Source organism: Labeo rohita, chromosome 14 (genome assembly GCF_022985175.1).
Source record: "Labeo rohita strain BAU-BD-2019 chromosome 14, IGBB_LRoh.1.0, whole genome shotgun sequence".
NCBI lineage: Eukaryota > Metazoa > Chordata > Actinopteri > Cypriniformes > Cyprinidae > Labeo > Labeo rohita.
This window is the reverse complement of record NC_066882.1, coordinates 23,505,129-23,530,627: the sequence shown is the minus strand read 5'-3', so window position 1 is coordinate 23,530,627 and position 25,499 is coordinate 23,505,129. Positions and strand designations below refer to the sequence as shown.

The window sequence follows — 25,499 nt, the reverse complement described above, 5'->3', positions numbered from 1 at the left end:
TTGTGTCTTGTCACATTGTGATCCTGTCTGTGCACTGGAAGCTACTGTCACCAAAACAAATTCCTTGTAAACACACTTGGCAATAAAGCTCTTTCTGATTCTCAAAAAACATAATACGACTGAATAAAGACATCTTGGATGACAAGAGGGTGAGTACGTTATCTGTAAATTTTAGTTTTGGAAGTGAACTACTCCTTTAATGGCACATTCTGATCATGACTCATGAGTTAAAGCAGTCGATTTTCGTATGTGACGTAATTCTGTTAATGTCAGCCAGTAAAATTAACATCTGAAGCAATATGTTTAGCACTGAGTTTGTTGACAGATTCCAGAATTCATGTTTTCGTTGATGTTAACATTTCAATCATGTTAAGAATCCATTTGCAGTGTAAAACGTTATTTATGTGGCAGGATGATTTGCTTAACAATGGCTGGTTGTAAGTTGTTTGACAGAACTTGACAATGGTAGATGTGACACGAGGGGGAGCTAATGTTTCTGTTTATCACATTCCCAGACAATCGCAATATGGTCTGATTTATTGGCCAAGTTTTTTTTTTGGGACATTTTTGCAATTTTCTCGATAAGACAGTGGAGATAGGCCAGGAAGTGAGTGGGAGAGAGAGGGTGAATTCGATTTATTAGCCAAGTCAGTAGGCCCATATTCACCTTATTTGCGTAACACGGAAGTGTATTTATTTTAGATGTGCCAGACGTTCGGTTAAAGCCGTTATATGTAAATAAAGACAGTGACAAAGTGCAGTAAACTTTAAAATGATCTGCGCCACAAACCAGTGTGTTCATGTATGTGATAATGAATTAAAACAATATGGATCAAACAGCGTCGTATGATGTACAGGTAAAATAACAGGAAGCGTATGACACCGGAAGTCTCGCGTATGTGCGTTACAAATGGCCGCGCCGCTCTTACCTTAAAAATAAGGCGGGTAGATGTATCCGTAGGCTGGAAAATAAGAGGTAGAATTGAAACTTGAGACAGGAAAAAAAAAAAAGCCGCTTTCCAGCATCTAAACTAAACAAAAGCAGATTTTGGCTTAAAACAGCCATGGAAAATGACTCACCGTGACGCACTCAATTATGAAAATACAGTGTAGTTGTTTAGTTTTGACAGTAGAGATAACACACCAACTCGGATCTGACCCAAACAGTGTCTGTCGTTTATTCTTATGATCACATGATTTTTATACACCAGAATCTTTTGGAAATCATTAAAGAAGCCCTTGTTTGTGTATAAAGATCTGATAGGCACACACATTATCTGGGACTTGAATACACAGCTGTAGACACAAGACAAGCAGGACATATACTTTACATCTTTACGTTCACATATACAGTAGAAAGAGACACATTAAAAGGTTCTACACTTTCCTTAAAAAAAAAAATCATAAAACAAGTGCTTTTTGTCATAAAAACCACAAACACAAATTCACACAGGATTTTTTACATCACAGGGCCCATAATGTAAAATGGCATGTACTATCCATTGCATAAAGATCCCTAACGTATAAAATTTTTTTCACTCACAATGAAAGTCTTAAGTTAAGATTATGCCATTTATGTGCATATGTTTTATCCGAAATAGGCTCGTACAATGTCTATCCTTGATTTCGAGCTACAAAAGTCACTGATTACGGCAGCCAGTGCTCATCCATAAGGTGCTCGGGCGACTAAAGGCAATTAGGCAATGATCCCTCTATGTACACATTCATAATGGCTTGCGGATCACTACGGCAGCTTACGGATACACGTCACTGCGCTCAAAAACTCCCTGAATTTAAGCTCACGTCACACTTCCTGTCTGGGAGCACTGGGTAAACCTCCCGTAGGATGGTCCATCGCTGTCCTGTGAGCTCGTAGGTCCTTTATCGAAGGCGATGATAGTGTTCTCGACGCGTCCGGCTGGACGTCGCGTGCAGTTTCATCAGCAAGTCTTGACAGATGATTTGGACACGTCTGAGGTTTTCATGATGACGCTGGCGCGTTTTTCATGGGCCGATGGCTGGCCGGAAGGTCCGGGGGTGTGGGGGGATGGGGGGAAAGGGGTGTTTAATAGGCTCCAGTTTGTTCCACCGGTGAAGGTGGAGTGCAACGGCGAAGGTGCGGTGTCTCGGACAGTGGTTATCTTGAAGTTGGGCTTGTCGGGAGAAATGAAAGTGGACATACCAGGCAGGGCCATCTTGACCTTCTTCTCTTCTTGTCCAAATAGTGATGCGTGAACACGCTGCACGAAAAACAAAGCCACATCAGTGATTAGGACATTAAAAGATATGACAAATACTAATATTAAATAGTAATTTGTAGTGTTTTAGATGCCCAAATATAATAATCCTCATGCAAGGGACCCTATCCTACAATTTAAAAAAGGCAGCTATATATTTCCATTTATAAATACCAAATTTATAGTGTGAAAACTGTATATTATAAATATATGTAACTATAATTTGGAAGATTATTTACTTTCTATTCTATTCCATTTCATTCAATACAGTACAGTACTAATATATATATATATATATATATATATATATATATATAATAAAAAATATATATATTTTTTAGCAATGTCTTATTTAATAAAAAATCATATTTTGAATATTATTTAATACTAAATATTACAATTTATAAAAAAAATACTGTGTACTTATATATATATATATTAAAAATTACAAATAAATGTACTTTTTAAACTTGTTATTCATGAAAGAATCCTGAAAAAAAAAAAAAAAAAACAGGTTCCAAAAAATATTTGGTTCCAAAAAAGGTATCCAACATTGATCATTCTAATAATAAATCCGCATATTAGAATGATTTCTGAAGAATCATGTGACACTTAAGACTGGAGTAACAGCTGATAAAAATTCAGCTTTTCATCACAGGAATAAATTCTATTTTAAAGTATGTTAAAATAAAAAAAACATTATTTTATATTGTAAAAACATTTTGCAATATTACTGTTTTTTTTCTATATTTTTAATCAAATAAATGCAGTCTTGATGAGCATAAGAGACTTCTTTAAAGACTATTACAAGTCTTACTGACCCCAAACTTTTGAACAGTAGTGTATATATATATATATATATATATATATTATTATAATTATTTTAATCTACTGTAAATATATTTATTTTAATTTGCTTATTTTAATTTAACTTTTTATTTTATTTTTGTATTTTTTATTTTTGTTTATTATATAGTTTTGTATTTATTCATTTTAATGTATTATGATTAGATTTTAATTCATTTTTGTTTATTTTAAACTGATTTTATTTCAATCAAATTGAATTAATAATCAATTTCTTATATTGTTTATTTTAATCTAACTTTTATTTATTATAATTAAATGTTTTTATTAATTTTAAATGTGTTATGATTATATTTAAATGTAATTTTAATGTGTTGTGATTATATTTGAATTAATTTTTGTTTATTTTAAACTAATTTCTTATTTTTTATTTTATATATCTATATCTATATATCTATATCTATCTATCTATCTATCTATCTATCTATCTATCTATATATATATATATATATATACACATATATATATGGATGAATGATGTATTTTAATTTATTATAAATATGTTTACTGTAATTCATTTTGGTTATTTTAATCAAACGTTTATTTATTATAATCAAATGTTTGATTTATTCATTTAAATAACATTTTTTTTAATTCAAATAAATACTTTTTAATAATTTTAAATTGAATAAATAATTTTTAAATCAATAAATATTTCGAATTAATTTTTAATTAATTAATTTTTTTATTTTAAACTGATAAACAAATTTAATCAATGTCTTTTATTTTTAATATAATATATAATTTATTTTTATCTATTATTAATATATTTATTTTAATTATTTTTGCTTGTCTTAATCTAACTTTTATTATAAACAAATGTTTTTATTTACTAATTATGTATTAAGAAATTTTGCTTATTTTAATCTTTTATTTATTTAAACTTTTATTACAATGAAATGTTATTTATTCATTTTAATGTATTATGATTATATTTTACTTCACTTTTATTTGAAACTAACTTTTCATATTATAATATTCTTTTCTCTAAATTAGTATTATTTTCTCTAAATTCTCTTTCAAACCCCAGTTCAAAAACTTTAGATGTTACAGATACTTTTATCCTAATTTGATCAAAATTTAGTGTACTCCTAAAATAAAATATACAAATATAATATTATATATAAAATATATAATAAAAGTTAAAAACTAATAAAAATAAAACACTTTCCAAAAAAAAAAAAAGATTTACTCAAATGTCATCTTTAACCAACAAAAGAAAATTACAAAAAATATCAACAAGTCTGGTAATGTTTGCTGAGGTTAAGTGTTTTCATCAAAAGCACAAAGGTGATAGTTCACACTCACGGTATGTCAATTTTCTACCTAGGAACTCTCAGTATATTTTCATGAATTACAACCTGAGGCCATGTCATAAAACCCCACACTTCCTTGTGTTCAAATTATGATAATCCCGAATTGCATGTAAGCGTTATCGCCCACACATCGCCAGGGGCCCCACCACACTCAGCATACAGCTCACCACCATCAGTTGCATTTCCTCTCTGACACTCAACTTCATGCCTTTGATTGTTCTCTCTAGAAACTGCAGTGCTGCCTGCAAGACATTTACTTCATACATCTATACTGTGTTTAAACTGATAACTAGCACATAAAACAGTCTGTCTAACAGCACTTAAAATTAAAGATTATTTATAGCTTCTATTGTTTTTACTGACAGAATTATGGCGACACACTGGCTATCATCAGACTGCAGGATCTGCAGGCTTCCTGACACCATGTGAGGGCAAATTCATCACAAAAACTAAAAAGACAAAAAAAACTGAGGGCAACTTTTTCTCTAGCATTAAAGTCTTAGATAGTAAGTGCCTAAAAAAAGGCCATGGTATTAACTTATTCGATGCTATGGTTAAGCCTTTAGAATTGCAAAATCACAAGAAACTTTTCAGGGTTTTAATATCCTGCCATGAAGTTTGTTTTTTTGCAGGTGAAAATTCCCCTCCCTCCCTTCAAAGCTTAAATGACATTTTCATCAGCCGTCAGAGCTGACAGCGGTCTACAGGGCTACAGTAATTCTATGGGTGAATCAGAGACTCGGTCTTTCTATTTCAATAGTTTTCTAACAAGTCGCAGCACATTTGCCGGAATCGGCGAGACGCCTCACGTCACTGCTTGTTCTTTCTCTTTTTGTTCCCCCGTCTTGTTTTGCATCAGAGTTCTGAGGTACAGGAACCGAAAACAGGGGGTTGACAATGTCTACCAAGTAAGATTTACCCAGATGCATGCTGGAACTTACATGTGTGGATAGATACTGTGCGTTAGTAAACGGGAACTAGGAAAAGCCACAATCTTTCAGGCAAAAAACAATAAATCACAAGACATGGCATTTTAAAATCAAAACGAGTTTTGCAGCTTTTAGTTCACGTCTGTAGCTTTAAATTTTAACAGATAAAGCCATTTAAGATGTACAGTCTTCCTTTTGCAGAAAAATAAAATGTAGCAAAATACTGATGACTTATCATACACAAACTTTTGTCCAATTAAATGTGCTCTAGGAAGATAATAAGCCTGTCACCAATGATTATTTTGGTAATCGAGTAATCGGTTGAGTAATCTGATAATTATAATTAAATGTTTGTAGTAATAAAACTAGACCTTAGTGAACAATAGCCTTTAGAAATACATATAGCAATGAGGCAATAATAATTAGCTCAAATAAAGTATCAAAAGCAAGTAATCATGGTTCTACTGAACAAAACTGTTAAAAGACATGATGTATTATACACAATAAAACTAACGTACATTACCCATTACAAATGACTGCAGATATTCTCATGTGTTTGTGTAGGTTTATAAATTATTTTCCTTACAAATCTGGGTGCAGGTTGCATTCCCAGATTAAGGTTATAATAAACTCAAACTCACAACAATATGCAGAGATGAAGGTAGAGACGCTCCACACATGTAAATGATAACAGTTCATGTGGAACAGCATTTACTATGAACACAGCTGCTCTACGATGCACGTACGTAACCTACACGACGCATGTATATAATTAAAGCGCATATTTTTAAACCTTCATCGCATAAATTTGTTTAATTGAATTTTAGCTTTGTGAATTCACAATAGCATTATGCTTTATTAGGATTTTTAAATGCGTTTAATATATAATGCGGTCTACTAATATGTTTCATGGATTCTCGTCTGTGGCCACTTCCTGCACTTCCCGTATTTTGCCAGTTACTCAACATGGGCAAAATGCAATCGAGAATTTTTTTAAAATGGAGCAATCTAATTGAATCAAGGAATTGTAACAGCCCTATTTGATAACGTAGTGTTTTCACGGCGCATCATCAATCGGCAATATTGACGGCACTGAATGTAAACAATATGAACCGTACTAACAAATTTCACTGATTATTGCTGCTGAAAATGGTCAATTATTGTCATGTTTTGGGCTGTATTAATTGGTCAGACCAGGAAAACCATTTGGAGTACTACAGACTGCCAAACAACTACAAATCAAGGAGAAAAAAAAAAAAGTCTGAGGAACTAAAGGCGTTTGTGGTTGACCAAACTGAACCAGGATTTCCAGAGCAAGAATCTTGACAACATTCATGTTTGTTCTTATCATTTCAGGTCAGATAGGTGAAGTATTAAGCTAATATCTTAATTAATACTGCTTGTGCGTATCTTTACCACCTATTAACTTCAGTTTGTCAAAATATTGTGCCCTTTCCTGCTTACTTAGTCCTTTTCTATATGATTTAGCAGCTTCCACATGTTTTTTTCCATGGTTTAGACACCATAAATTAGCAAAACATATTCAGTAGTACAATAACTGTGCAATCCATGCTGCTTTTTTCTCCAATTTGGCCCCGTATCCGGGTAACGGACCAAACCGTGACGTAAGTGCAAACCCTCTATTTACACCATTATTTGTCTAACAAGTAGCCAAACATGTTCAAATGAGTTATGCTTAAAATGCACCTTTACAATTATTATTTTTTTGGCAATATTTTCTTTCTATCCAGTCCTAAACAGTGCATTTCAGAAGGTTGTAAAGTAAAAATGTTTGTATTCTGTTTGTATTAGTTTGTGTAATAAGCTACAGTTGATTTATATGAATCTGGCATGCTTATACAAGACTAACATGCAAATCTTTAAACTCAGGAAATGGGCCCCACGACTAGTTTACTCAAAAACAGCTGTGACATCACTAGAGACAATCACAGGCCGGACTGATCATGCAAAAAGCCACAGTGAGCAAGTACTTTGGATAGTTAGATTATCTGGCAAATTTGAGTCTGTAATCTCTCTACTGTGATGGCCTGTGAAAACATTTGCACAAGCACTGTCAGCGTTGTAGAAATTTGGCTCTCAGAGTGGCAGAGTGAGAAGACAGCTTGTGAAAACTTGCTCTGCAAAATCCAAAAAGCCCTTAACAGGCTCTGGTTCAGGTCTCTTCACCCATATCAGGCCAAAAACGTACTGTGTGCATGCATGTAAACGCACATTTTTGGCACTGTGAGCATGTGGTGTATATTAACCTGCATATTTGTTTTATGTCTGTAACAAACAAACAAGTACAAGACAGCTTCCTTTAAATCTCTGAGCCACTAAATTGAATGTTGCTATTCAGGCAGCTGGCATAAACATATAAACAGTAACTCGCCCAACAAGATTCTCCTCAAACTGTTGCATTTGACCTGAAAGTCAGCACAGGTGCAAGCAGTTTATGGTGATAGTGCCTCTTGTGGCTGAGAATGCAACACACACGCCCTCAGGCCGGCCGAGATATAGATGAGTTTTTCAACAGAACAGATTTGGAGAATTCACCATTACATCACTTGCTCACCAATGGATCCTCTGCAGCGAATGGGTGCCGTCAGAATGATAGTCCAAACAGCTGATAAAACCATCATAATAATACACAAGTAATCCAAACAACTCAAGTCCAATTAACAACTTGTGAAGTGAAAAGCTGTGTTTGTAAGAAACAAATCCATTATTAAGGTGTTTTTAAACGCCTTTAACCCATCGCTTCCATAATTCGAGTGCATAATTAATAATAATGCTTCCTCCAGTAAAAAAAGTCCATGTCCTTTTGTCCTCTCACATCAAAATCCACTGACATATTTATTTTAAACTCTTTTGGACCGCTATCAAAAATGCTTGATCTGTGCATGTTTCAGACTACCTTTTCACAGGAGAAAGCAATATTATAGATAGAGGACTTTGATAAAAGCAACGGTTTGAGGTTAAAAACGTCTCGATATGGATTTGTTTCTTACAAACGCGCAACTTTTTAACAAAATGAAGTACAAAGACTGAATATTAGATACAAAAAACTAATGGAATATATATATGTTGCCTTAATGTAACTCATGGCCATATTGCACTATCAAACGTTCCAGTGAATCATGGCAAAGTTGCACTAATTCATTCCCTCCTTCTAGCGAATCATGGCCACGTTGCACTAATCTGTTTCCTCGTTTTAGGGAATCGTGGCCACGTTGCACTAATTCGTTCCCTCGTTTTTAGTAAATCATGGCCACGTTGCCCTAATTCGTTCCCTCGTTTTAGTAAATCATGGCCACGTTGCCCTAATACATTCCCTGGTTTTAGTAAATCGTTCCCTCGTTTTAGTAAATCATGGCCACGTTGCACTAATTTGTTGCCTCGTTCTAGTAAATCATGGCCACGTTGCACTAATTCATTCCCTAGTTTTAGTAAATCATGGCCACGTTGCCCTGTTTCGTTCCCTCGTTCTAGTGAATCCTCGTTTTAGTAAATCATGGCCACGTTGCACTATTTCGTTCCCTCGTTCTGGTGAATCCTCGTTTTAGTAAATCATGGCCACATTGCACTAATTCATTCCCTGGTTTTAGTAAATCATGGCCACGTTGCCCTATTTCATTCCCTCGTTCTAGTGAATCCTCGTTTTAGTAAATCATGGCCACGTTGCACTATTTCGTTCCCTCGTTCTAGTGAATCCTCATGGCCACATTGCGTTTTAGTAAATCATGGCCACGTTGCCCTATTTCGTTCCCTCGTTCTAATCATGGCCACGTTGCACTAATCGTGAATTTAGCATGGCCACGTTGCACTAATTCATTCCCTCGTTTTAGTAAATCATGGCCACATTGCACTAATTCGTTTCCTCGTTCAACTGTTTGGACGGCAGCCATTCACTGCAGAGAATCCATTGGTGAGCAAGTAATGTAATGCTCAATTTCTCCAAACCTGTTCTGATGATGAAAGAGACTCATCTTGAATGGCCATGAATTTTCATTTAATTCTTGAAATATCCTAAAATTGTGAAATGAAAGAAAAATTGTTTTTGAATAGTGCCAAAGAGCATATTTTGCCCTTTGTGTCTACATGAGAAGCACAATCCAGCTCCTCACACCCCTAAAACCGTTGCGATAGATGCACACAATAGGATTCTGGGTATTGTTTAGACACACCAAAAGCACTCTTCTTTCTGGTTATTCCTTTTGGCCACTATCAATCAGGAACTCTAGTATGCAATAATTTCATATGCAAACACAATAACAATATAACGTGTTTAAACCTGTCCAGTTTTGTAAAGGGAAATAGTTTGGATGGGTTTTGTACATACCTCTTTGGAGTCTTCCTCACTGGCGCTGTCTGTATCGCTCTCTGCTGGAAGATGGAGAAAAAGCAAAGTGGTCAGACTGATTCATCAGGGATTTCCTGACAGACAAGTTATTATGTATGGGTGGATGAAACAATGCAAAGGTTCACCGGATTAAAAAAAAAAAAAAAAAGTTCAACCGATGGCTTGTCTGTACGTCTTGTATATTTAACCCTTACAGGTGTAGAAGTTTTAACTGATTACAGTAATTAATGACTGAAAGATATCCTCAGGGCCAGTCATTTCTAAAATTTTAGATGAGGAAATAATTTCAGATGCACTGAGAGCTACATCATAAATACCAGTTTAAAAACACATAGTTTGCTTTGGCATTGTGGCGTTGTGTTTGTGTTTACTATGAATAACTCAATACTTGAGCAAGACATTTCATGCTGTAAAACCACACGCTTTCAGCCCCAGGGACTTCTGAGAAAAAAAGGATAGTTGATTGGAAAACACGGAACAACAGGACATGAGTCAACATTCCCGTCTGTGTACAAACGCACTGACAAGTGGTACTGTACGGTAAATTTCACGCCACTAAAACAAGTTTTCATAAGCCAAGCCCCACAATTCCAACAATGCCAAAAGGTTATCTCAGTACTCCACTTGTAGTCAATGAGTAGACAATCAAGTAGCTACATTAAAATGCAGACAACACAGCAGATAAAGGATATAATTGAGTATTTTTCTTCTACTCTGGGAAGTCATTTGCATTCCTTGCTCGTAACTAGCTCCCATAGGGAACTGAATAAAACAGCAACACTTATAGACGGAAACGCTCTAGCTGTAATCTTGGATCTAGCAGGGTTCGCGCTTTTAGCAACGAGCCGGATGGCTTCTTATCAGAAGTAGTGTTTCAGAGGGGTCTCTGCCATAGTCTGCAACAATTAATTAGTAGTGCTTGCTAAGATATAACACTTTTTGCCACTGAGATGACTTGGTAAAAAAATGTCCCAGTTGACTGAATTCACTCTATTACTTGTTTTTACAGTTAGCGATTTAAATAAACTTCCAACCTAGAGTTTTCACTTTAGCATGCGACTTGCTGCAACCACCAATTAATGATTCATGCAATTAGACTTAAGATTTTTGCTTAGAAGCCAATAAAATGCATGAAAAATTCTCATAGATTTACAATAAGTACAATATTACAGAAAGTAACTGCATAGCAGCACACTTAAAACTAAAGAACATTACAACAAACTAAAAAATTCCAGACTTTCTCAAGCCAGATTCTACTCCAAGACTGTATCAGAACAAGCTCGTTTTCCAAAATGGCTTAATTATCATAGAGAAGAACAAAGTCAACAGTTATGTTGTGTCTGCACCACTTGGTGACAAAGGGCCATCAATTACAGAATGAGAACAAATGGAGGACACTGAGATCTCAGACAATGGGTTGTTTGAACGTCGTTAACATACAGACCATAGCAGTTACAACAGGAGCAACTTCATTTACATTAGGGGTGAGTTTAGGATGTTCAGGGCTCTTTCTGACTCCGAAGAACCAAACCATGTAGTTTGTCAATTCTACGCTGCAATACACTTACTTCTTCTTTGAGATCTTCAACATCCTCAGCATTTTTTCTTACAAACCACATAACATCCTGGCCTGTGTTGTTATTGTTAACTAAAACTACCTATTAAAACTGCTTTTGGCAATGGAAATGAAGTTCAAATAAAATAAAATACAAAGATTAAATAAATAAATGAAAATAAAATAAATTAAATAAAAATAAATTAAAACTATACAGAAATGCACAAAACAGTACAATAAATATAGTTTGTCTGCATGTCATATGTGGATATTAGTAAATCGTGGCATGTTGTACTAATTTGTTCCATTGTTTTAGTAAATTATGGGCACATACTAATTTGTTCCCTCATTTTAGTAAATCATGGCCATGTTGTACTAATTCTTTGCTTCATTTTAACAAATCATGGCCACATTGCACTAACTTGTTCTCTTGAATTAGCAAATCGTGGCCACGTTGTACAAATTCTTTGCCTCATTTTAATAAATTGTGGCCAAATTGTACTATTTTGTTGCCTCGTTTTAGCAAATTATTGCTATGTTGTACAAATTCATTCCCTCATTTTTGGCCACGTACAAATTTGTTCCCTCGTTTTAGTAAATCGTGGCCACGTTGTACAAATTCATTCCCTTGTTTTAGTAAATCATGGCCACCTTGCACTAACTCGTTCTCTTGTTTTGGTAAATCGTGGCAATGTTGTACAAATTTGTTCCCTTTTTTTAGTAAATCGTGACCACGTTGTAGAAATTTGTTCCCTCATTTTAGTTAATTGTGGCCACATTGTGCAAATTCGTTGCCTCATTTTCTTAAATCATGGCCATGTTCTACAAATTTATTCCCTTGTTTTAGTAAATCATGGCCATCTTGCACTAACTCGTTCCCTTGTTTTGCTAAATCTTGGCCACGTTGTACAAATTCGTTTCCTTGTTTTAGTAAATCATGGCCATGTACAAATTTGTTTCCTGGTTTTAATAAGTAGTAGTTCATTGTACTAATTCATTTCTTCGTTTTATCAAATTGTGGATACATTCTACTAATTTATTTTCATTTTAAAAATAAATTAGTACAACTTAACTAAAACAAAGGAGCTAATTTAATAACGTTGCCACAATTTCCCAAAACGATGAGACAGATTAATAAATTGTTGGGAACAATATTATTCCAGTACGTCACGCGTCAGGGCTCTGCAGAAATTACATGCAAATTAAAAAAAAAAAAAAAAAAAAAAAAAACAAAAGAACAAAAGACTAAAACCTAAATTAAAAAGAAAAACTTCCATTCAAAATATTACTAAATCTAGAAATTATACTAAAAAACAATTGATCCCGGCAAAAACCCAGAAGGCGCTAGCATCAAAAAGTAGTAAGAGTTGTATTGGCAATATAATTTGATGATATATTTTCAGAGCAGTGTGTAACCAAAGCAACTGGAAGGCAAGTTTGCAACATTTAGCCAAAAAATCATAACGGCTAATGCTTACGCTTCCACTTCGTACGCAGGAAAGGAGACCAGAGGCCTTTTTTAAATGAATAAACAGCTTTTTTGAGGAAACAGCTTATGATTTAATGAATCAACACCCTGTTGGCTAATCTTTAACATGTTTTACACAAAACAGTGGTTTTGGATTTAACTATTTTTACAGTTTACACGGGAAAAAAAAGCTGTTTTATAAAAAGTCACAGACTTTTTGCAACAGGTAGGATTTGATTTACAGCACTTCTCATGAATTTCTATAGTATCAGTAAACACTCCACTTACTGTTACAACTGAAATTCAGTGACGTTAAGGCTGTAATATGATTGGTTATCAAGACACATGTGATCCAAATAGACCATTCTGCTTTCTCCAATGGGAAGTAATACAGACCCTTGTATCTCCCAATAATAACACAATCTCTGAAATAACTACCTAGCAGCCAATCAGTAACCACAAAGCAATGTGTTAACAACGACTTAGAATACCACTTAAAGCAGCTGCAGTTTTGCATGGTGAAATACCTCTCGTAAAATGTCAAATCTTGCTATCAAAGTTGAATAACTCAGTGCAAAACGTCCATTATAGCATTATAAGTAGATAACTGTGCCAGGCCTTTCTAACATATGGAAGGCACACTTTAACTTTATGAGGATGAGCAAATGCAGGTGAGAGAGTGAACTGTGTTCGCACCTCACCGTTACATATTAACTCCATCTGGCCAGAGCTGAGTTGCAGTACAGAAGTACAGCCGACGTGACGCAGACAGCATGTCCTTGAGGCTCAACTTTAATGCACACAGAACAACACAACAGACATGCACGACCTACACGGATCTCAATGCCTCAAAGCATGTCTGAAGCCAAAAATTAAACGCTTTTCATCTGATTTAAAATGAACACTTTCTTCTCAAACAAGGACAACAGATACACTGCAAAAAATGATTTTTGTACTCTGTATATTTGTCATTTTCCAGTACAAACATCTAAACATTTTTAAATCAAGATACTTTGAGAAACAAAATTACTTATTAACCCTCGGTTTCACAGACAAGGCTTAAGGCCAGTCTCAGACTAAAATGCATGTTTGAGCCGTCTCAAATGAAAATATCTTGCTCTGACATATCTTAAAATATGTCAAGATGCACACCTGTAATGTTTTCTTTTCTCATTTTTATAAAAGCTGCTTAAATTCCAAATTTAACTAAGGCCTAATCCTGGATTAAGCTAAGCTCTGCTTGTGAACTGGGCCCAAGTTTTGTTTTCCTAAAAAATCATCAAAATGAAAGTCAAGAAAAGGGGTAAGGGGTATAAACTTATTTCTAAGAGAAAAGAAACTAATTACAAGCAATAGGAAAAAAAAAAAACTGTATGTGCGTGTATTTATATACATAATAAATATACACAGTACACACACATACAGTATGTAAACAACGGATATGATTAATCACGATTAATCGTTTGACAACACTAATTACAATACGAGTTGTTTTATTTCACAGTAACGACATAAATCACAGTATAGTTATTTTTGCTGTAAACAAGGTCTTTATGATATTAATTTTTTGATAGAATTTTTTTTTTTAAATTTATATCACAAAAACATAATACTAGCCTAAAAAAAAAAAAAAAAAAACTCAAGCTACCTGAAGTAAACAGTCAGCAATTTTAAAAAAAGTATAAGAAACTAACATATATATCAATATATTACAGTATAGTTATTTTTGCTTTAAATAAGGTCTTTTTGATATCCAAATTTTTGATACCATAGAAATGTGTATCATTTTGCTATCAGTGTCAAAAAATTAATACTAGCCTAAATAAAAAAACAAAACAAAAACAAGCTAACTGAAGACAATTAAACAGTTAGCGATTAAAAAACTATAAGAAACTAGTATATGTGTGTATTTGTAGGGTCTTAAGGTTTTTATGATATCAAATTTTTACAATTTTTTCAGTGTCAATACCACAAAAAAACTAATACTAGCCTAAATAAATAAAAAAAAAAAAAAAAAAAAAAAAAAAAAAAAAGCTTACTGAAGACAAGTAAACAGCAATTAAAAAAATTATAAGAAACTAATTACAAGCAATAGGACAAAAAAAGTAGAACAAATAAATAATAAATGCTACATACGCTGTATAAAATAATCAATTGTATTTTTCATAGTGTTAAATATTAAGTTAAATATATATATTTTGTCTTAATTACAAAAGTGATTTAGTCTCCCACAATGAGAGATTTTCTCTCTTTTGTTGTTTGATTAACATAAATGACAGACAGCAGGAATATCAGACTGCTGTCACTTTAAGAGCTACCTGGATCCAATATACTGTTACACGTGTTTTCTTTCTCAGCTGTTTGCTTTCACTTAAGACCTAAATTACTGTGTTTACGAAGATGCTTGCAAAGAGTATTTACCTGTTCAAAGCCTATAAAGTGGAAAGTCTCTTAGACAGCGCGCACATATAGTGAAATGAGCTTCTGATAGCATTTCAACAGCTTAAAATCATTTTTAAGCATTTGTAATACGTTTTCGTGACCACATAGCACAGCGATGTCAAGTGAGCGTTTAACTGCAATGGAGACGATAGTCCAAAACCTCAATCGGGTGCAACTGGTATCACTGTGCAAAACCATCAAAATTCAAAAACCAATAAAAATCTCAAATAAATATTGAGAGTATATTTGTCCAGCCAACCTCCATATGAGGAGACGGGGGAGATCTGTAAGGGGTACAGGTCGCTGGAGCTCACGGCCTGCTCCTCGTTTTCCGTCACCACCTCGATGGTCTGACACACATCAGGCAGATCGTTGATGATCAGGTGGTCGTCTCCAGGGCTCCGCCCACCAGCCTCTGAGGAAGGAGAACAGGGAAGAGAGAGTGAATATGGAGAACAGTGAAGTGGGAAGTGAACGTGTTTCTTAAGGGAGGCGTGAGCCAGATCTGTGTCATTTTTCACTCTGGACGCAATGCCTCCGGTCGACATAGCTGAACTCTATTTCCCATGACTCCGTCATGAAATGAAGCAGTGGAAACAAAGTTAAAAACAAATTAACCAGCTGAAAGGCTTTTTGTAAATCAATTACGTTGCAGTAGATTTTGCTTTGCCAAATCCATGTGTATCACGAACCGCACATGACTAACAAAACAAACACACGCTATGCTCAACTTTTACCCCGATCGAGTGCGTTAGTGAGATTGAAGGGGGAAAAAAGAGAACAGTGGACGTGAATAAACAAACACAGTGACAAGGAGATCTGGATAAACAGGTCCATGAGATAATGATAGGTGTAGTGTGATCATATCCCATCCCAAATGTAAACGATGAATCTGAATCTGTCAAGAACATGCTGGAGTTGTCTTTCATCTCAAAAAAAAAAAAAAATATATATATATATATGCTTTGCATAAATTTTATATAGATTTGTATGTTGTAGTAGCATGTTGTACTGAATTTAAATAATAAAAATACAATTATTTATTATTATAGTATAGGAATTTGGTGGGGAATAGTAGCATGAAGATAATGGCCATAATATGTATGTTTTCTTTTTCTTTTATTTAAGCAAATATAATGTCCTTTAATTTATTTAATTTTGTACATTTTTATTATTTATTTATTTTTTTTTGATAGTGGGGTGAAATATGACCCACGATTTGACAATCTCCAATGACATAACCTTTTATAAAACCTTCCCTTCATTATGTCACTACCTGTTCATTTAACGCCAGCCATTCAAGCTATTTCAATAGTGGGTAAATAATCAAAAGGCTCTTTACTAACACAAACCAATTGTGAAACATTGGAATTGCATGTGTAGGTGCTATGAACACAGTTGCTGGCAGGAGGAATAAAACTTACTCCGTAGGTCAAATTCAGTATCATAAGTCTATAAATTTTCTGATTCTGGAGATTTGTGAGGGTAGAGAAATGTGAAAGTCAAGCAGCTGTGAAAGTAGGAGAGGCACATCAAAATAAACTCAGGCTGTTGTGAGAGAAGCCTGAAGCATTCTGAGTATTTGCAAAAAGTGGCTGAGGAACAGAACAAAATGCTGTTGTGTTTCAAGGACCCTTTCAAATTTGCTGAAACCACAAGTCATGCTTTTTTAAGAGGATCCTAAAATAAACTTGAGAGATGACATATTTTAACAACTACCTTAATGTGTAATAACTGAAAAAAACAAAAAAAAAAGAACTCATATTTGAGATACAAAACAGTTTTGTTTTTAAGGGCTATTATAAGTTTTTCCTTAAAAAGCATTACTTGAATTTTAACTGGTAATATATTTATAACAAATATTTAAAATATTATAATAAATATTGTAATATTGTAAATATTGTAATAATATTGTAATAAAATGCATATTTGAATAAAATATTTATTTTATGTGTTATATACATAAAATATTATTATTAATAATATTTTATTATTATTAATAAAAATTTTTAATTGTTTTTAACAATTTTCAAAAATCATGTTTTTTTATTGTGCATTCCAATTTATCTAAATCAAACTGAAGTTGGGTTATGATTAATTATGATTAAGTAAAAATAACAAAAAATACAGCTAACTAACAATAAAACACAGGATAGCATAATAAAAAACATGATTTTTGAAAATTAAAACTTATCTGCTTTTGCAAATAAACTATACATTTCAATAAAACATTTGTTGATTATATGTGCTACATACAAATATCATTATTATTAATGATAGTAATAATTAAAAATAATAAACGCAGCAAGCCATTCAAAAGTGTTTGGAGGGAATTTAAACAGATAATATATTTATAACGAATATTTAAAATATATGTAATAACAATAATATATATATTTGAATAAAACATTGATCGTATGTGCTACATACATATATTATTATTATTATTATTAATAACAATAATTTAAAATAATTATATATTTATAACAAATATTTACAATAATAATAACAACGTGAAAAAATATATGTATTGATTATATGTGTTACATGCATAAATTATTATTATTATTATAATAAATACACAACAAGCTATTTAAAAGTGTTATGTTTTAGTGCTGTTTTAAGTTTCTCTTTAAAAAAAGCATGACTTGTGCTCTAGTTGGACAGAATTTTAAAGAGTAATATATTTATTTGAAAAAATACTATATTAATAAAATTCATAATTTTTTTTACAAATAAAAAAAATAAAAAAAATACATGAAACCTAGCATGTACAATAGCTAATAATACCTATCACATCAGTGTATTTATAATAATAATAATAATTATTATTATTATTTGTAATTATTTCTATTTTTGTAGAAAAAAATTTCAAATATTTTGTTTTTTTATGACTATTATAATAAAATAAAATAATAATAATAAGTACACTATTCAATTCATTCAAACGTGTTTGGGTTTCAGTGTTATTTTAATTTTCTATTTAAAAAAAGGCTCACATTTGAATACTCCCTTGAATAGCTGTTGCGTAAAAGTTGAGTAAACAGATCTGTGAAACATCTTTAGTCTAAGAACGTAGCTAAATTATACCTGGACTGTTCTGCTAATAGATGTCTCATAATTATCTGTTTGGGTGAGCAGAGAAACAAAACGTGCGACAGAGAGACTGTACAGATAAGAACTACTCCACAGAGCAGATAGTGTTTCAGGTCGTACCTCCTTTCTTCCTAAACTGTAGAGAACAGGTTACACCTGAATATGCTCACATGGCCTGAGCACAGGTGTACAGGGCGGAGCAGGAAGTTCTCTACGTACCTGTACCAGAGTAATCTGCCTCCTGCTTGATTGTGACTGGGGTTTTACAAGTTGAAGAGCCATTACTGTTTTCCCAACTCAAAGGCATAGGGCACGGCCGCGTCGCCTGCAGTTAACACAAACATATTAAATTCACATCTGTGTCAATTAATCTGATGATGTTTTTTGATTACAGCATTTTCAACAGCAACAAAATATACACAAGAGTGAAAGCCCATACCTTTATCTTTTCTTCTTTTTCAGTTGATCTCTTTTTTCCTTTAAGAAACAGACACACAAATCTAGATCAGTGCATGCAAATAAAAAACACTTCAGAAAGTATCAAAACAGCAGATGTCACAAAACTTGTGAAGAAGACTAAAATGTCCTATTTCACCCCCAAAACAAAACAAGAAATAGAAAAATGTATTTTATCTTTAATTTTTAGGGTCATTACAATGTTATATTATACTTTTATATACTAGCAATATAATATTATATACTAGTTGTATTATAATAAATAATAAAAATCTGAAATAATATAATAAATAATTAAATTATTTCTTATTTCTTTCTAATATTTTTGTAGGTGAAATATGGCAAACATATTTTCTTGTCAGCTTTTGTGAGATTCAAGCAGAGTAAGTGGGATCACAGCATTCTTGGGTGTGATTAAACAAACATGACAGAAATGTCTTTAAACTGCCTGTCATTATGTCCAGGTGTGTCAGAATGAAAGGCTGCAGTGAGTGTCAGTACTGATGTGTGATCAACTGACCTCTCTTTGAAAGTCTCTCAGACGCCGACAGCATCTTGTACACCCTGAAGGCGTTTGTTCCCTTTTTGATACTTTTGTCTTTCACCTCCTCTATGTCAGGCAACGAGTTCATCGCACAGCGGAAGTTCGCCTTCCATGTTTTGGGGTCCGGTTTGTCACCTGGTTGATATTTTCCTAAAAGAATGACAGTCGAAAACCGGACACACTTATAATGCAGTATGACATTTCACTATTATGTCAGCTCTTTATATTTGCATTGACATAATTAGTTGTAAACATTTGATGAAACTCAAACTATAGATAAGAACAGAAATATCATGGAGACTTTTTTGACTTATACCAGAAACAATCACCCAGAATACTCTAGCAACCAACTAACGAAATCCCAGCTACCACCCAGGGGGCCCTAACAACCAACTACCACTTTACCATCCACCCAGAACACCTTAGTAATCACACAACAAGCAAAACCCTAGCAACCACCCAGAACACCCCAGCAACTACCCAGGAAACCCTAGTAACCAACAAGTAAAACCCTAGCAACTACCAAGAACACCCTAGCAACTATCCAGGACAACCCAGAACCACCCAGGACACCGTAGAAACCAAAAGGTAACCATCCAAGCAGCCCCCAACCCAGAATACCCTAGATGCCAACAAACAAAACCATAACAACCACCTGAACACTCTAGAAGCCAACTAATAAAACCCTAGCAACCACCTAACCAAGAATACTCTAAAAACAAGAAGCAAAACCACCAGCAACCACCCAGAACACCCTAGTGACTACCTAGAACACCCTAGCAACCAACAAGCAACCACCCAACCCAGAATACCCTAGTAACCAACAAGTAAAACCCTAGCAACCACCAAGAACACCCTAGCAACTATCCAGGACACCCTAGAACCACTCAGAACACCCTAGAAACCAAAAGGTAACCACCCAAGCAGCCTACCAACCCAGAATACCCTAGTAACCAACTAACCCTTACCCTAAACTAACAAGCAAAACCCCAGCAACCAACCAGAACACCCTAGCAACCAACCTACTTAAAATACTCTAGAAACCAACAAACAAAACCATAGCAACCACCTGAACACTCTAGTAACCAGCTAGTAAAAACCTAGCAACCACCCAACCCAGAATACCCAAGCAACTAACAAGCAAAACCATAGCAAACACCAAGAACACCCTAGTAACCAACTAGTAAAACCCTAACAACCCCACAACCAACCATACCCTAAACACCAACAAGCAAAACCCTAGCAACCAAGCAGAACATCCTAGTAACCACCCAGGACCCCTTAGCAACCAACAAGTAACCAGCCAATCCAGAATACCCTAACAATCAACAAGCAAAGTCCTAGCGACCAACAAAAATACTATAAAATCCATCTATAAACCCTAGCAACCAACAAGTAAAACCCCAGCAACTACCAAGAACACCCTAGCAACTATCCAGGACAACCTAGAAACCACCCAGAACACCCTAGCGATCACCCAGGACACCCTAGAAACCAAAAGTTAATCACCCAAGCAGCCCCCCAACCCAGAATACCCTAGATGCCAACAAACAAAACCATAACAACCACCCAGAACACCCTAACAACCAACTAATAAAACCCTAGCAACCACCTAACTAAGTATACTCTAAAAACAAGCAAAACCACCAGCAACCACCCAGAACACCCTAGTGACTACCTAGAACACCCTAGCAACCAACAAGCAACCACTCAACCCAGAATACCCTAGTAACCAACAAGTAAAACCCTAGCAACTACCAAGAACACCCTAGCAACTATCCAGGACACCCTAGCAACCAACCCAGAATACCCTAGAAACCAACTAACCCTAAACTAACAAGCAAAACCCTAGCAACCAACCAGAACACCCTAGCAACCAACCTACTCACAATACTCTAGAAACCAACAAACAAAACCATAGCAACCACCTAACCAAGAATACTCTAAAATCAAAAAGCAAAACCACCAGCAACTACCCAGAACACCCTAGTGACTACCTAGGACACCCTAGCGACTACCTAGGACACCCTAGCAACCAACAAGCAACCACCCAACCCAGAATACCCAAGCAACTAACACGCAAAACACCAAGAACACCCTAGTAACCAACTAGTAAAACCCTAAAACCCCACAACCAATTATACCCTAAACATCAACAAGCAAAACCCTAGCAACCAAGCAGAACATCCTAGTAACCACCCAGGACCCCTTAGCAACCAACAAATAACCAGGCAATCCAGAATACCCTTGCAAACAACAAGCAAAGCCCTAGTGACCAACCGGAACACTATAAAATCCATCTATAAACCCTAGCAACCACCCAGAACAACCTAGCAACCAAACTAGTAACCACCCAAGCAACCACCTTACCCCGAATACCAAAGCAACCAACAAGCAAAGGCCTAGTGACCACCAAGAACACCCTAAAATCCATCTAGATACCCTAGCGACCACCCAGAACACCCTAGCAACCAAGTAACCACCCTAACTCAGAATACACAAGCAACCAAAAAGCAAAACCCTAGCAACCACCAAGAACAACGTAAAATCCATCTAGAAATCATAGCAACCACCCAGGACACCCTAGCAATCAATAAGTAACCAGATCTAGTCCGATGTAGATCTAGTTTGAATAGTCACACATTCCGACATTTCAAGAACGTTCTGTTTGTACAGTACGCATTTAAGTACAGGTATGACAGCTTGCATGCTCACTGCACCTGTATGAATGGCCCAGTTTCGGAAGAGCGGAGCATCTTTCTCCACGTCCCAGCCGTGTCGCGCAGCATGCATCCATGGAATCTGGAATATTCTCTTCTCCTGCAGGCAAAGAACATGCAAAACTTGTCACAAGCCAAGACACACCCAAAATGCACTGCGTTTGTACACACAGCCACATTTACATTGCAGAAGGCTTCACAAATAATAACATCTTGCCTCATGGCAAGCTGCAAAAAGACAAGTTTAAACAACCACAGTCACAGTACCTTGTTGACCCATTTGAGTCCCGGTATTTTACAAGAGTTTATCTGCTCTTCCAACCATGGTCTCATACGCATTCTCTCCACCGGCATGCTGGTCTAGAGAAAAAGAGAGAGACAAAGAGATCTGGAATGTGTCAAAGTTTGACAGCAACTTTTCCTCCTTCAACAGGTTGTACATTCCTCCATGACTATCCAGGAAGCACGATGACAAACTTTAACCCTATTTCTAAAAAAAAAACCCTCCAGCGAAGAGCATCTGAATCACGATTTACTGAAAGTCGCTGCAAACTAAACGATTGTGAGATATGATTCGTATTTGGGCTTTCTTGAAAGCAAGAGTCAGGACCGTGAGTCAGGACAACACAAATAGAGGATGTTGGAGTGTTTGTGTGTGAGAGAGAGAGTTTATCTAAGAAAGAGCACATGTGGTCAGACCTGTAACATCAATCATGCAAGATGACAGACATGAGAAGTACTTTGTTTCTTAATCCATTTTCGTTTCTCAAAGCACAAATTACAAGTTACCTATTAACCAATTCAAGCTCATAAAAAGGTTTATAGTTAATCAGAATGAAAACTCACGGTTTAAAATCATCCGTTTGTCACTTAGACCTTTGAGCTTTTATGGTCCATTAGGAAATGAGAGCGAACAAAGGCAGTCACAACAGACCAACAGCACAGGCATTGCACTGCATACTACATACTAACATAACCACAGACAGTTATTTGAACCCAACAATTATGAACCCCAAAAAATAAGTAAAAACAGCTGTATTTTGAAATAAATACCTAAAACCAAACAAAACCATAACGTACACTACCAGTCAAAAGTTTTTGAACTGTAAGGTTTTTAATGTTTTTTAAAGAAGTTTCTTCTGTTCACCAAGCCTGCAATTTATTAGTGCAGAAGTGCAGCAAAAACAGTAATATTTTAAAATATTTTTACTATTTAAAAAAAACTGTTTTCTATTTAAATATATTTTAAAATGTAATTTATTGTGATTTCATGTTGAAATTTCATGTTTATGTTGAAAACAGCCGAGTAGACTGTTTTCCAGGTTTCTCTGATGAATAGAAAATTCAGAAGAACAGCATTTACATGATATAGAAATTCTCTGTAACATTATAAATGTCTTTATCATCACTTTTGACCATTTAAAGCATCCTTGCTAAATAAAAGTATTAATTTATTTTGAATGGTATATTGTACAATGTAACAAAAGCTTTTTATTTCACATAAATGCTGATCTTTGGATCTCACGTTTTAAATATTGCTAAAAAAAAATTCTTGAACAGCAAATCAGCATATTAGAATGATCTCTGAAGGATCATGTGACACTAGTAATGATGCTGAAAATCCAGTTTTGATCACAGGAATAAATTACATTTTAAAATATACTCGAATAGAAAGCAGTTATTTTAAAAAGTAAAAATATTTCACAATATTACTGATTTTGCTGTATTTTGGATCACATAAATGCAGGCTTGGTGAGCAGAGGAGACTTCTTTAAAAAAAACACATTACAAATATTACAGTTCAAAAACTTTTGACTGGTAGTGTAATAAGCAAGAATGCATGATATATTAGTCTCATATAACTGATGTTAGTGTTTTTTAGTTCATATATTGGACTGAATATATAATATTATAAAAGATATTTAAGTGTGGACTTAGTTTCTGTCTATTTTTAAACGATAAACTGTTTTTGCCAAACATAAATGAATATTATTAGATTACAGAAATAAATGAGCACTATATAGAAACTTCTCATCTAAACTATTTATATCAACTATATCTCAGTAAGACAGTATTTCATACTGTACATTATAAAACTGTAATGCCTAAATTTAATCAAACATTATGATTTGAAACTGACAAAAGATATATAATGATAATTTTAATTTTCAGTGCGTTTCATTAACAGATTCATATTAAAAGAATAGCAAGCTATAGTTAATCAGCTTATCACGCATAATTTGGATTCAGATATTGGTGCACTAGTTTATGACAGACACTTTCCATTACAGTGCCCATGTTACACCCAGTACATGTCCATGTAAGTCAATAACAGCAAAAATATCATCCACACGTCTGTGCAAACTTCTCAGCAACATAATTTGACATTAAAACCACGTTATTCATGAGTTCTGCTCGGTACTCACGGTGGAGTTGCATTGCGGTGTCCCAATCATTCTTACAGCACACTAAATGAGATGACTTCAACCTCCCTAAATAAGTGTGATAGTGTTGTCAAGTCAACTCAAAAGTGAAAATAAACATTCCTTGATTCCCATTGGATCCAAACACCCCATGACTTTCGATTTAACAATCACCCCAGCAACTCTACGTGGCCTACAGCGTAAACATCCACTTATATACATATGAGCCCCATAAATACATGCGGAAATGCGATTTATTACCTGCGACGCGTGGAAAACACTCCGGGAATTAAAAGCAAAGAGTGCCCGAAGAGTCTTGACAATTTGTAGTTCTCGATAACAAAACGAAAAGTCAAATGGGTTTGATTTCGCTCTTCAGATCGAAAGCAAAACAAGTGAAGGAAACAAGCGCTTGGGTGGAAATCCCCAGTGTGCGCGTGTGTGAGTGTGTGTTGTGCGCTTACTTCGTGTTTACAAATCCTACTACGGCCAAGGTTTGGCTCATTATTATTACCGACGTAGCGAGGCGTTCGCGAGCTGATTGGCTGGCATACAGACAGCTTCGTAAGGGGGCGTGAACATATTCATAAAAGTGGGAGGTTGTCAATGAAAGAACGCCGTCGAGGGGAAGGCTTAGCTCATGAATATTAATTACGTATCGAGACGCTCGCACTCTGATTGGCTGACAACCAGAGATATGGGTGGCAGTCAACAAACTATTTCTATTTTTTAATAGTATTAAGAATGTTTTCTTTTCCCAAATAAAAACGTATGCAAATAACACAAATCCATCTGTATTATCACACCAGAAAAATATGACTATATGATATTGTTCGTTAAATTACAAAAAAACATATTGATATTTTATTGTATATTTTATTATTTGCATTTTATATAGCCGTATTTGATCATTTTCCCTCTCACAGGTTTGATTGTGTGTATTGCTTATTTATATACAATAAAACACTTAAAAATCCACATTTACCGGACGCTAGAGTTCAACCCGAGCAACGTCTCTTGACCTACTAAATATTCATGAGCTACGCCTTTGCCATAGTAGTTTTTGCGCTGGTCTGCTCATTGGCT

At 34.7% G+C, this 25,499-nt stretch overlaps 1 protein-coding gene across 3 annotated transcripts; it reads right to left on the bottom strand.

The window, feature by feature from the left end:
- Nucleotides 1-1,155: 1,155 nt before the first annotated feature.
- On the bottom strand, nt 1,156-24,871 carry irf2b (interferon regulatory factor 2b). Of its 3 annotated transcripts, none has more exons than XM_051127705.1 (9): nt 24,675-24,871; nt 22,258-22,350; nt 21,991-22,090; nt 19,247-19,420; nt 18,710-18,747; nt 18,490-18,595; nt 15,434-15,589; nt 9,689-9,732; nt 1,156-2,240 (listed from the first exon to the last, which is right to left on the bottom strand). In XM_051127705.1, the coding sequence occupies exons 2-9, from the start codon at nt 22,342-22,344 to the stop codon at nt 1,941-1,943; spliced, it is 1,005 nt and encodes a 334-aa protein (XP_050983662.1). In that variant the 5' UTR covers nt 22,345-22,350; nt 24,675-24,871; the 3' UTR covers nt 1,156-1,940. The 3 variants fall into 3 exon arrangements, with proteins under 3 accessions (XP_050983662.1, XP_050983660.1, XP_050983659.1); XM_051127703.1 differs by lacking the exon at nt 24,675-24,871 and adding an exon at nt 24,417-24,632 and having other exon boundaries at nt 9,689-9,729; XM_051127702.1 differs by lacking the exon at nt 24,675-24,871 and adding an exon at nt 24,417-24,628.
- Between the last annotated feature and the right edge of the window lie 628 nt (nt 24,872-25,499).